The following is a 13536-nucleotide window of genomic DNA, read 5'->3' as shown; positions in this document are numbered from 1 at the left end:
TTGTTTTTAAGGCCCATCATTTATTTGGTCACCATCACCCGCCTATCTCATATATGACGTGTTTTTATTTGACTATCATTTTTTATGACGTTTTATATTTACATTTTTGTAGTAGTGACCGAGTATAGAATAATTTTTTTTACTATTCCAAATATGTTTTATTTGTTCTATCTTTTTACATTTTCCCTTGCAAAATAAATATTTATTTACTATCTACTTTTTTAAATCTATTCTAACATAGTCACACATTTTTCCTTCTTTTTAATTTTATATAATTTCACTATTTTAATTTTAATTTAAATATAAAATTGTGTTCATGTCAATATATTTTGTAGGTGAAACAAATCAATGTACTTTTAAGACAATACTTTCACCATGTTATTATTTATATCGTATAGTAAATTGTAGAAAAGTCTAGTTATTGACATTAATCTCCAGAATTATACTTAATAAAATAAAGATAAATTCATCATGATGATTGACGCAAAAGTTTGGTGCACCTAATCCCCTTCCATTTTCACTAATAAAATGCAAAAGATAGAAGTAAAACAGATGGTAGGTCATCTACTGATGTGTGAATAAATAGAAAAGAAATAATATCTAATAATTTAAAAGACAATCATTGAAATAATATTTATTATTTGAGAGATAAAGGGTGGGAAGAGTAGCGTAAGTAGAAGAGAGAACTTGCAAAATCCATATTGGTGGCACACATCATGTACCCGCGCTATTTCTGCTCTGAATCATTGCATATTTTCAAAAACTCTATAGAATGCAATAATTTACCTTGCCAAATTAGAAATAGATCGTTTCTACAATGGACTCTCCCTGCAACAGAAATGCTAGTTTGTTCATCCAAATTAAAGTCTTTGGAAGAATAACCTCACTAACTTTGAAATTTTTTCAAGAAATAATCCTCTATCGGTGATTTAAAAAGACATAAATTTTTGTGGCCGTCATATGCCGAAGATCTACTTCTTCATTTAATCATCAACTTTCTTTTAAGAATTTTCTTGCCTTTTTCATTTTCTCGTTCATCAAAAAAAGAAATAGAAGACACCTAGAAGCTGAACTAAATAATAATTTTAAATTAAAAATTATATAATTTAGATAAAACTTGAAAAAAGCAATTGCAAATTCTCAACTCCACATACAAGTGATTTCCCTATTGATATCAATCCTAAAATAGTCCATCTCAATACTCCCTTCACTCAAGAATGTAAGGTAATTTTTAAAAGATTAGATGTTAAAAAATACAAGACATAAATTATATTTTTTTTAAGAATATCCCTGTTGAATAAATATTTTATATTTATTTTAAAATAAAATATCCTATTAAATAAGAATAAATATAAAATAGGATTAGTTTAAAGATAAATAACTACTTTATTAAATAAAATTTGATTAAACATGCCTTATATTTTTAAATAGAGAGAGTATATCTTAATAGCTTAATTAATCTAAATTACATCTATTGTTATGTTAGAACCGATTTCAATGTTAAGATTCTTGATGAGCACATTGCTTAAATCCAAATTGTCCAAATGTTAATTTAGACAATTCAAATTTCAACAATTATTTTTTATTAAAATAAAAAATATAAAAAATTTAATCTCTTTTATTTTAAATTTTGACAATACAGATTTAATCTTAAAGTTAAAAGTTTAGAACTTTGACAAATGAATTATCCAAATATAGTATGAAAAGTTTAGATTTAAAATTTTTAATTCATAATTTTTTGCTAAAAAATATTTATTTGAAAGTGCAATTTAGAGATTATCTTTATTTTTAATATTATATTTATCAAAATAATTTAAAATTATTTTTAAAATTTTTAATATTAAATTTAGATGATTGTTCAAAATATATTTAGATAGTCAATTTATAAAAATTATAAGAATATTTATCATTTAATTGAATTATTTAGATTAAATATGTATTATTTAGATTGAGAATGAGACATATTTATTAAAATTTTTAGTTATAAACAAAATTACAATTCTTATTTTTAAAAATAAAAAAAATTTAAATTTGCAAAGTCCAACTCTAGTTACCTGATAAGCACCCGGGTTGTTACTTGTTAGCACCGAAACCGGTCCATTTGTGCGTTGTTTAACCACGTGGAGATTCACCTCCCATTTCCAAACTATAATCATAATGGCTTGCCTTTTTTTTATTTTTTTCAAAAACGTTATGTGCATCTTTTTCTCCGATAAACAAATCTTGAGAGTGACGACAAGAAGCAACGGGTAGAACGGAAACTTTTCCGCCCATCGACGCTGAAACAAGACCTGTTCCTTCGTGCGACAAATATTCTCTCCCCTCCCTCTTTTCCTCCCAAGCCACGCCCTGATCTTCAAGATCCTCCATCTTCGTAAATTGGGGTTCGATTCCATTTCAACCCTCCGATTCCCTCTTCCAAATTGATTCCCATTGTTCTTCAAATTTTAGATTTTAGGTTGGTCTCGATTTCGGCCGGCGAGCCTTCGGTAGCTCGCCTTCTCCGTATGCAATGATGGCGAGAATCTCCCAAACCCCATTCTTCCCGTGCTTTCTAGCCGTTACGATTACCGTCTTTACCATCTGCCTCTTTCCCATGGTTCGAGGGCAAGGCGATTCGTCATCCCTCATCCAGTTACCCTCTGAATCCTCCAACGTTGCCCAGAATTGGTGCGCCGGAACAGTTCCGGCCTCGTGTCCTGTGAAGTGCTTCCGGACGGACCCCGTTTGCGGCGTCGACGGCGTCACCTACTGGTGTGGCTGTGCCGATGCTGTCTGTGCGGGTGTTAAAGTTGCCAGATCGGGATTTTGTGAAGTTGGCAGTGGGAGTTCGGTCTCTCTCCCGGGTCAGGCGCTTCTTTTGGTGCATATTGTCTGGCTCATTGTGCTTGGTTTTTCGGTCTTGTTTGGTCTCTCTTGATTACCTACTGGCGCTAATTTATGAGGATTTGGTTAGCTATGTGCATCTGCGGTCTTCTTGGTTTATAAGAATACCTTTTGGGAATCTTTATTTGGTTGTTGTGAGGTTGTGTGCGCGTTGCTTTGTATGCAAAAGAGGGATTTATAGATATCGATCTTCTTTGCTATGATATTCGTTTGTTAAATACTTCGGAAATTCTTGTATTGTGAATATCACTTGTCACTGACATTGGGAATTATTGTATTGTTTTGCTGCGGTTTTTCTCAATTTTGGATTTAGTATGTCACGGTTGTCAGTCACATGTTCCAATATGGATGACTTTTCTCCAATTTCTCTTCGTGTGATGTTTAATTTTTTGGTATAGCATTGATAGAATTCTTGAGGACACGTTGTATACATCAAATATTATTAGTTTTGGATGATAAAGCGCGTTGTTGTTAGAAGATTAATAATTTTCTTGGTTTTTGATGTCTTTCATGCTTAAATCATTTGGCAAATATGGTGATAAACCAGTTGTGTAAGTATTAAGGTGTCATTCCTTGCACCTGGTGGAAGTTAGCTTGCATGCTGCCTGAGAATATGATCAAAATTTTAGGCTGCCATGCATATTGTGATGTCTGGATTTCCATGTGAATATATCTTCAGATATCGGAATTTACGGTAAGCAACTAAGCATTTTAGCTCCCCCCTCGTATTATTGAACCAAAAAAACACAGGTGTCTCTAATTGTCAAGAGATAATTCTATAACTCGTTCCTATGCTATCTTTTATCCAACCTAACAATTTTAGGCAAATATCCTTTTCACAACTTGTCCCTTTGGTGGTACATGGGGATTGTGATTGTATAAATTTATCACTTCGTGTTTCTTCTGTGGGGGTGCCTGCATGTTCCTTTTTCTTTCTTTCATCTGGGGCCTTACTGATGGTGTTGGCACTTGGCAGATGTTCCACCAGCTGGTTACCACGCTTAATCCTTTTATATCACCCATTTTCATAACTTACAAAAATTCAGTCCTATGTTATGTCTGTTAAATATTCTTGTTTCTACTAATTAATCATTCCAATCTATAGTTGTAGAGGAACATTGACAAGAAAGGAATTGGGCATTATAATTATCTTGTTTGAAACTTCGAATCATCAGGTATTAATTTTGCAAGTTGATGAAATGAGAAGCGGCTGAGGTCCTCTGCGTCCTGTGTAATGTCCTCAAACTTATTCATATTTGAGCACTTTCGATTTTTATAGCGTCCTATTAATAAATTATAGCGGGAATTTTCGAATTTCATGTTTCTCATTCTTTCAAAAATTACCCCGTGACCACTAACTAGGCTGCCTATACATGGTAGTACCAACTATAATTCCAGTCTCTTGAAACTTGAGCTGTTTGTTGCGTCCTTCGTATTATGGCATGTTCTTGAGCTTGCATTAGGTGTTAAAAGCGCAGAATAGTTCATGGGTTTACATTTTGCGCATCATTCAAATATAAACCAGTAATAATTGAACCGCATATCATTCTGCCTTCGGCTTGATAGTAAGTTATCTTTGATCAATTATCTCTTGTCTATGATTCCGCGTTGTTTGCATTCACAACAAAATCTTTTGAGCTGGTTGTGGAATTATACTATTCCTTTATTCTTTATTATTAAAGCCTAGCTGTCAGAACTGAGGTAAGCACTATTATTGGTGACAGCCAGTTATCAGTTGTCCGGACTCATTGATGCAAATGAGGCTTCTTTTTTTTTTTTTGGGAACAATTACTAAGAAGACATATTTACACTCAAACACACACCTACTGCATCTCATTTTGGGGTTCGAAAACGTGTTCTTGCTACATGAGGAGCGTTGGTGCCATTGTGACACATGAGCCACTGGCCAAATTAGGTTAGGAAATATCAAATCAGTTCTGCTTTTTGATTACCTAGCTAGAACTCACTTGGGATCAATGAAGCTTCCGCTTATACACAAGAAATTCGAGTACATGGGGGAGGCAAAACAAATTTTATTCCTTCCTGTTCACATGCCAATTAGCTAGAAAGGTTTCTAACTGTCTTGACATCAAGCGACAAATTGAATGAAGTCGTATCTATGTCCGATCATCAATGCCACAACAACTGTAAGAAGTGATCTCATGTTCAACTTAATTTTGCTACCCGCGGGGTACTGAATTCTTGGCTCAAGTCCACAGCTCAAAAGAACAGGAGAGAGAAAAAACTATAGATGGTTTAATTATTGAGGGTGGTGGGTTTAATATTGTTAGATTATTCCTTTCTCTTCGAGCTCTGAAGTGTAAATATAGGTTTGTTTCTATCATTTTCATTCTTATCGGTCGTGGTGGGAGCTGCTGGGCTCCCATGTTGGGGCTATCACTTGAGTTCTCATTCTTAGCCTTGCCATAGTAATCATTCCCCTCAATTTGTCCTATTGAAGTGGGTGTGCTTCCAACAATTTTCTCATTGGAAACATCACCCAACAAGCTTTTGTACATAGTGAGAGCTTGAGCCATCATGTTAGCAGGATTAGATGCAGAGCTAGGAAGCAACATTGTTGTGCCCTGAATAAAAAAGTTAAGAATAAAACATGACACAGGTTTTGATACTGACGACTAATGCAATTAAGGAACCTGTATATTAATCAGCTAGCAAGACTACCTGCTTGGCTATGTTACTGAAGGCTTGAATATATTGCTCTTCAATCCTCAAACTTGCTGCCTGATGAAAAACCAAGTAACAATATTAATGCCTTCGCTGTCATCCCATGAACCTCAATCAGGTTAGTAACACATGTCATCAATAAATTATTTCATACACCAGGTGTCATCATACATAATATAACCCTAAGCCCCTAACTATAACAGCAAAAGCCTCTGTGAACTACCTGATATCTAGAATTAGATGCTTCCAAAAGGGGGATTCCCTGGCAAAAAAAAAAAAAAAAGGTTGGGATTCTGCACAATGAAAATCAATAAAATTTTTGTATTGTTACAGACAACAAAAGTTTGAACATGTGTAATCATATATGATGACCACCAATTAATTGAACTTATTAATGGATAGTTCACTGCTCATGCAAGTTCTAAACTAAACAACATTAGCAACTTACAAGGCCCAGGTAAGTTTCACCTTTTCCATGCAAATTTTGCCTTGGCAGCCTTGCTAATCAAGTTCATATTTTGCATCTTGTTGCTTTATATTTGTGCATGATAATAACTTAGGGAATCAATGATATTAAATTTAAATTAGCTTCTGGGCACGCAACGCTTATACTTGCTTATTCCAACACTTTGATGCCCTTTACTTGGGTTACATGACAAGCTAGTGTCATCAAGCTCGACCATATTTGAAAAGTCCCTCAACTCGCATTGCTTGATAAACCACAAACAACAGTATTTCTCAAATATTGTAAATTTAATTATAAATAAACACTTTTTTATGTTTCTATTATATAATAATCGCAGTTATAGTTTCTATTCTTGGTTAAAATGGTAAGGTTTAAATTTGCGGCTATTTACAACATGTCTGAACTAAGACGAATAGTTATGGAAAGTCGTGAAAAATGGTAGTGCTCAATAACAACAAAACAAGGCAGTTATCGATCATTTCATATTTGACTGAACAAAACAACGAAGGTGCATCATTTCATTGCCACCTCTGATTTTCCACCATTCATCTATTGCACTTCATGCTTTCTTCATTCTTGGAAGGGTCAAATTTCATTCATCACATCGCAAGCTCCAAATCATGTTCACATACACGAGCACTATATCTACCGCTTCTGATTAATGAACCCACATATTCACAAACTATTCTCACACCCTCTCTCACCCCAACAATATACCACACACATCATTTGATACATTTGCAGCACCCTGAAACTCATCCAAATGCATTACCTTACAACTTTAGAAGCAACCTGCTCATATAATACAGGAATCAGTGTCTTATTTAATATCAATATCAAATATGAGTTGACTCCATATCATTTTGTTCATATTCAAAATAAGAATGCTCCATCGCTACCCAGTGAATGCGTCCCTAAGATCATGGCTTAATTTTAAAGCGGTGCAAGAGTACGTATTGCAGAGACCTGTGTTGGCGCTACTATAAGGGAACAAAGCAATAGGGCGACTTGTAGGCAGCTTAGGGATGGGGATCTCCATGTTGAGAAACTCTACCACTTGATCCATACATGGCCTTCCTTTGTTCTCATTCAACGTGCAAAGCAGTCCAATTTCCAGCACCCGAATTGCTTGCTCCAAATTTATCAGAGATCCCATTCTTCTATCCACCACCTTCACCTTCCCGTCAATCTCGTGCAAGTTCCAAACATAATCCAGCAAGTTTTTCGCTTCTGCTTTTGCATGCTCTTCCTCTACCTTACGTCTTCCTGCTATCACTTCCAACACAAACACACCAAATTCAAACACATCAACACATCGACACACAGTGGACTCAAATTGCCTCGATTCTGATTCTAATAGTACAAACCCATAGTCACCCAAGATTGCTCTGTAGTTCACATCTAGAAACACACTGCCACATTTCAGGTTCTTGTGGGCTAGTTGCTTTGAGTGGAGGAAGCACAGGCCATCAGCTACGTCTTTTATGATCTTGAATCGACGAGTCCATGGAAGAACATTGTCGTCGAATAGCCATTTGTCAAGGCTGCCATTTGGAAGAAATCATAGACCACCATGGTTTCATGCCTGTCTTGGCACCACCCTCTTATGGGGATCAAATTGGGGTGGCGAAACTGGCTGATAGATTTGATTTCCTTCAACAGTCGTTTCTTATGATCTGACCCATGTGAGTTTAGAAACTGAGACGAGAATCTTTTCACAGCAACTCTTATGCCACCAGGAAGCTTACCGTAGTAGTACACGCCCCTAGAATCACTACCCAAAACCTCAATTTCATTGAAGGATCGAGTGGCAGAGGAAACCTCAGAGAAGGTAAAGCGACGAGGCTTATATGGGGGGCTTGGAATGATAGGTTTTTCAGCATTTCTTCTGCGTTTACTGTTGAAGTAAAAGCCGAGAATAACAGCAAGAACCAAACCCACAACAGCCACAAAGATTAAAAAGCTGCGAGAAGGTTCAAATTTAGAAGGACCCTTAGCACTCGGAGTTGCAGAGGCACTCTCAAGCAAGATCTTACCCTGGCAGGTATTAGATGAGGGGAAACGAAGAGAAGCTTGGGAGGTGGATGTGAAGTTCCAAGAGAGTATGTTGTGGATCTGGGTATGGTTTCCTGTGGAAGCAGAGAATCCCACGAACATATACTCATTCAGAAAGGGCGAGAGATCCACAGATTCGGAGAAGATTGGCTTAGAAGGGTAATCTTCTTGGTTTGCTGGTCCTAAACGAATGTCCATTCTTTTCTGGGGACCATCATAGGTAATCCAAGCACGGTGAACAAAACCATCCTTAAGGTTCACTCCAACATCAGAAACGTTGACTGTTTTAGAGGATTTTATGGTACCTAAATTGATGCCAACATGGTTGTCGTTTGGATCTCCGAAATCTGGATTCATTCTAGTGTCGAATTCTATGGCCACTGCTTTGTAATTATCTTGGCAAGCATCATTAAGCATGGCAAGCCACGGCCCTGGTCTCCCTACAGTGAACTCGTCGGGGACGATGATGAAAGTGAAGCCACTACCACCACCATAAGAATCATTTTGTTGTGAGACGATGCTGCAATTGATGAACTGAAAAGTGAAAGTGGTTTGGAAAGAAGCTGGGGTTCGGGTTTCTGGGTCTAGCAGGCGAATCGGGAAGGAGTAAATGCCTCTTCCTGCTTGATGTCTGACGTCTGAGGATTCATCAGGAATTTGAAGAGCACCCTTTTCTTCTGAGAACTTGGCACTGCCTAGAAGCTTCACATCATGGAGAATTCTGGAGTTACTGGTCATGCTGAAATCGGAGAAGGAGAAGTGTTTGGTTACGTTAATAGGAGTTTCATTGGATGAATAAGCAACAATTGAAGCCAGAAGAGTAGATGCGGAAAACAAGAAGAAGATGGAATAGAAGGAAGCCATGACAAGTGGAATGATGAAGATCGAAGCTCCAATTAATGCAGATAGTTATAGCAAGACGGTTTGTGCTTTAGTGGCTACTGATTATCAGAGAGAACGTTAAAATGCAGAAGCTGACGGCAAGATAACAAAAGACAAGAAGAAATAGGACGTCTCTCAGAGAAAATACTTGAAAGAAGTTAGTTAAAGAACTCAAGGCAGGGGATAAACTGATTAATTGACATGGGTCTGGAGAAAATCCATTTTAATTTTAAATGATGACGGTGATAAGATATAGCTACAGAGGAATATGAGGCTCCAGTTTGATTAGAGACTCGGTTGGTCCAAATTTAATCATGTTATTTTCGCAGGAGGCCATAATTGAAATCAATTCTACCTGCTGACCCAAAAAAAAAAAAAGAATCAATCCTGCCAAGTTCATGAGTAATCCAAATGAACACGACAGGAAACCAATCATTGTGTCTTTCTTGGTAGTGTGGGACACGTGTTATCCGGATCATTTTGCATTGCATGATTAATCGGCAAAAGCCAACCACATGATTGTTTCCTCGTGTTCTATTGCGAACTTGGCAGTATTTGATTATCTTAAAATAATAGATATTGGTGCAAAGGAAAGGCCAGAGTTATATCCACACTGGAGCTTGACCACTTTCCACTCGCATATTTTAATAAGTTTTGTTAAATTGTATAACTCATGATGTTCTTAAAACTGGAATTTGGTTTCAATTATTATTAATTTAATCGTATAAAATATATAATTTTACATCACTATTTTTATAAAACATGTTGATGCAAGAACTTTGTAATCCGTTGTAAAGTCTGTGACTCTGAGTCTTTCCAAAAGGCAGGTTCTTATATTCATTCCTAAGGTCCAAAATTGGAATGTGTGACATTTTTAACAAACTCCAGAAAATACACAGAATAAAACCATGGGCAATAATCCAAGAAATATTTTGTACCCTTTTGGTTAAAAAATATAAAATATTTTTAACTGAATCTCATTTCTCAATAAAATAGTTACCTACTTTCAAATTAATCATATTTTTTTATATTTACTTTTATTAAACACCCTACGATAAATATAAAGTCATTATCAATAAGAGTACATTTGAAAAAAAAGTAATGATTACACCTCAAAAGACTAAAAATATTTTATATTTTTTAACATTTAACTCTTTAAAAAATACCTTACATTTTTAAACGGAGAGAGTATATGATAAATTTGAGTAGCAGTTTTTTAAATACTAGAAGATGTGAAATAAAAGGATTGGAAATAAGAAATTACGTACCCTGCACTTATTATTTTTATATTTACTTTTTAAAAGGATGGCCGTGGCCTTGGCTTGAAAAGGATCAGCCGAAACAAGAAAGAGGACCACGGAAGAAATCATAATCTTGATTTGATAATGGAAGAACATAATCATTTTCAGACTACAGAAATATCAGGGTATTAGCATTTGATGCATGATTAACACCTTGACAATTGCGAGAAGCGACAGAATTTGAACATATCCATGAGGACTTGGACTGCCCTACATCACATGGTTGGAACTTGGAACTCATTGAGCAAAGTGAGAAAGAGCTAAGCCTCTTAGCTCAACAGCTCGCGTGTCAATTCGAATAGTAGCAAGTTGTGAATTCAAACAACCTCAGTCTATATATTTTTTAAAAAAAAATGAAAGACCAGAAAAGAGATTCCAGATTTCTAGAAAAACCAAAAGGTTGGCAGTATCATAGAAAAGATATTAAGATACGGACTTGTTGAACCGTCAAACTACTGATTTAATAGTTAATTAATTATGAACAAAATATTTTATTGATTGAATAGTTTTAAACATTGATTTAATTATTTACTGGTATAAGGTTAAGTTGATTTAGTTTTTTTTGGTAATCAAGTTGATCTAGTTTTGAATAGTATGCTATATGCAAAAGACGCAAATAACAAGACAGTGGAGCACACCACAGATACGAGTGCGTCAGGATTGTTTGCTCCCAAAATTCGAAGACTCAGGCTGAAACTCGTCATCTCATTCTCATCTAAGAAGCCAAAGCTATACAGCGCCAAATGCCCGCTTTGTACTGTTGCATACCTCTTTCATTAGATCCGGCTCAGTATTCAATAATAAAGATGAGAGATTTTGGTTAATTATACTCATATCATTTTATTTTAAACTATTCTATTAATTTTTTAATTTTCATATTATTGGAGACTGAATAATTAGATAAAATGATTTTTTATGTAATAAAACTAGCCACAACACCATGCGTTGCACAGGTTAATATAATCTATGAGTGAAATACTAAATTTTAGATAAATAATAGATTGAATCATCATCAGAAAAATATTACAAATGTTCAAATCACGACCAATGAATAAAATAGAGTAGATATTTAATAATAGGTAAAAATGTCTGTGGTATTGACCATAGTTGATAGAGTGAAAACAACATTAACAAATCATTTTTTAAGTATGGAAGAAGGCAAATAAAATTTACATGTAGTCAAATGTGTGAAGGTTTATGTTTTGAAATAGTGTTCTGAAGATAACACTGGATGTGGTTGAAAAAAATCATACCCATATTTGCTGTGCTGATTTTGCAGACCTGTCATATATGGGTTAAACAGAAATCTAATATCTTAGACAAAACTCGTCTCCCCTCACTATTCAGGCCCAGGATGAATAGTGCCGGCTCATCTTGTGGCTTCCCATCTCCCTAGCCCACAAGCTATTTGGCACTCTTCGTTCTTCCTCCTTTGAGTCTTTTCGTGCCTTCCCATTTCAAAATCTCCCGCTCCTCTATTTTACATCCATCTCTCGTCAGTTTCATTTGCCTCCTGTCTTCCATTTCCTTCCTGTTCATCTTATGCTTTGCCCAGAGTCATATGGGCTCATGGCATGGAGACGATACAGCATTTGTTGCTTCTACAGCAGACGTCCCATTGCTTGCTTCTGCACTATAGCCACCGGTGTTTCTAAATTACTTCATCATCTGTTGTTTTTCTTTACATTCCCCCAGCCTGTCGTCAGTATTTCGTCCTCTGCCAGTCTTCTATCTTTAACTGGTCTAGAGGTTATGGGAAGAGCTGGTGTGGGGATCGACAATGTCAATCTGCAAGCTGCCACTGAATTCGGTTGCCGTTAACGCTCCCACCGCCAACACCAACGCTGCCATCAAGCATGGCATCGCTCTCCTCATCTCCATGGACAGAATGTTGCACACGCCGACGCTTCCATGAAAGCAGGTAACATTTTACTTCATCCTCGAACACCCTGTGCACTAAGTTTGATTTCTGTTTAGTTGAAGATTGAATAGCCTTAAGGAAGGTGATTCTGGGATGGTTCTTTGCTGGAGTTGTCGACCTAGAGGAGCTTCTCCATGCAATGTTGCATTGTAAAAGGGAAGAGGAAAATGTATTTAACCGATCCCTTTCTACCGCAAAACCCTTTGCCTCTCCCCTGTCATTAATTTTCCTTCAATTTTTCAGTTTTTGTCTGTCTTTGGGGTCACTGAAACCGATTCCAATGAGATGGGGAACGAAGATGAAGTATCTTGAACCCTGTGACCTCGATTCTTGAAGTCAGTCCCAATGAGAAAATGAAGAAGCAAGTTTTGGAGTCCGTAAGAAGCATCTTTGCACTGATTACGTCGCAATGAAGGGCAAAAACGCTAGATTGATTATTCAATGTGAGGAAATGCTCTCAACATATGGCTTAGCATGAACATTCTCAATATATTTCTTTAGGATTTGCCTATTATCTTCGCTTTCCTATTTTTTAACTTCAAAATCAGCATTTTGGCCTGCTGATGGCTTTTTTTGGTTAGATTGATATGAATAACCGGATGGACCAAAAAGTTAAAGCATTGTTTTAAAATGTTGAGGGTGTATGATTTCGACCAAAAAAAAAAAAAATCAGGTGTATGATTTAAAAATGTTGAGGCTTTAGAGTTGAAGTTCTGACCGTGACCTGTCAGGATGCTTGTTTAATTTCTAATATATGTTCCATTTTATATATCACACTCGTGTGAGGTTGACTTCCATTTTATAGTTTATCTGCACCAACTGTGCACTTAGTATGGCTATGTGATGAAGAGTGGAAATGGAGTATAGAGCCTACACTAGCAGCCATGTTAGTTATGGAACATGTCCTCCTACTGATTAAGTTGGCTTCTCTCGCTTGGCTCCTGAGGTGAGATCATCCCATTAGAATTGATCATTCTTCAATTTATAGAATCTTTCTTTTGGTAGTCATTATGTCCAGTGTCAAAATTTAAGTGAGACAAATGATCGCAGGAGAGGATTGTTTTCTGCGCAGGAGCCTGCTTGGGTCAAAGGGCCATGCAGAATATGCAGCCTACGCACATTATATGTGTTCTAAGGAGCTTTTGAGGACAATTTCTGGGGAGATGTGATAGAGATTTAGTCGCTTGCCCTCAAAATTAAATTAAAACTAACCTTAATGTAATATAGAGTCAACTTTAGGTCATCTCTCAAGAAATGGTTTAAAGTCTAATTAAAAGTTATCTAGTAGAATAAATTACCTAAAGTTACCAGGAATTTAGTTACCTAATTAACTAAACTAA

General features: G+C 36.1%; 1 protein-coding gene, 1 long non-coding RNA gene and 1 pseudogene across 2 annotated transcripts; 1 reads left to right on the top strand and 2 right to left on the bottom strand.

Annotated features, from left to right (window-relative positions):
* Positions 1 to 2189: 2189 nt before the first annotated feature.
* Positions 2190 to 3249, top strand: LOC129303759 (uncharacterized). The gene has a single exon (XM_054943273.1). It carries the CDS (start codon positions 2513 to 2515, stop codon positions 2918 to 2920), a length of 408 nt encoding a protein of 135 aa, XP_054799248.1. The 5' UTR covers positions 2190 to 2512; the 3' UTR covers positions 2921 to 3249.
* Positions 3250 to 4859: 1610 nt separating this feature from the next.
* On the bottom strand, positions 4860 to 6087 carry LOC129303600 (uncharacterized). Its single transcript, XR_008591512.1, has 3 exons — positions 5795 to 6087; positions 5569 to 5628; positions 4860 to 5471 (listed from the first exon to the last, which is right to left on the bottom strand). It is a non-coding gene; the product is annotated as an uncharacterized LOC129303600 (long non-coding RNA).
* A 399-nt stretch (positions 6088 to 6486) lies between these two features.
* LOC129303599 (probable L-type lectin-domain containing receptor kinase S.7) lies at positions 6487 to 9200 on the bottom strand (annotated as a pseudogene).
* Between the last annotated feature and the right edge of the window lie 4336 nt (positions 9201 to 13536).

The sequence above is a fragment of the Prosopis cineraria genome, unplaced genomic scaffold (assembly GCF_029017545.1).
Source record: "Prosopis cineraria cultivar Desert tree isolate PC_DT_omini unplaced genomic scaffold, ASM2901754v1 PC2, whole genome shotgun sequence".
Classification (NCBI taxonomy): Eukaryota; Viridiplantae; Streptophyta; class Magnoliopsida; order Fabales; family Fabaceae; genus Prosopis; species Prosopis cineraria.
Note: the sequence above shows the minus strand (reverse complement) of the source record. Positions and strands in the feature narration are given on the sequence as shown.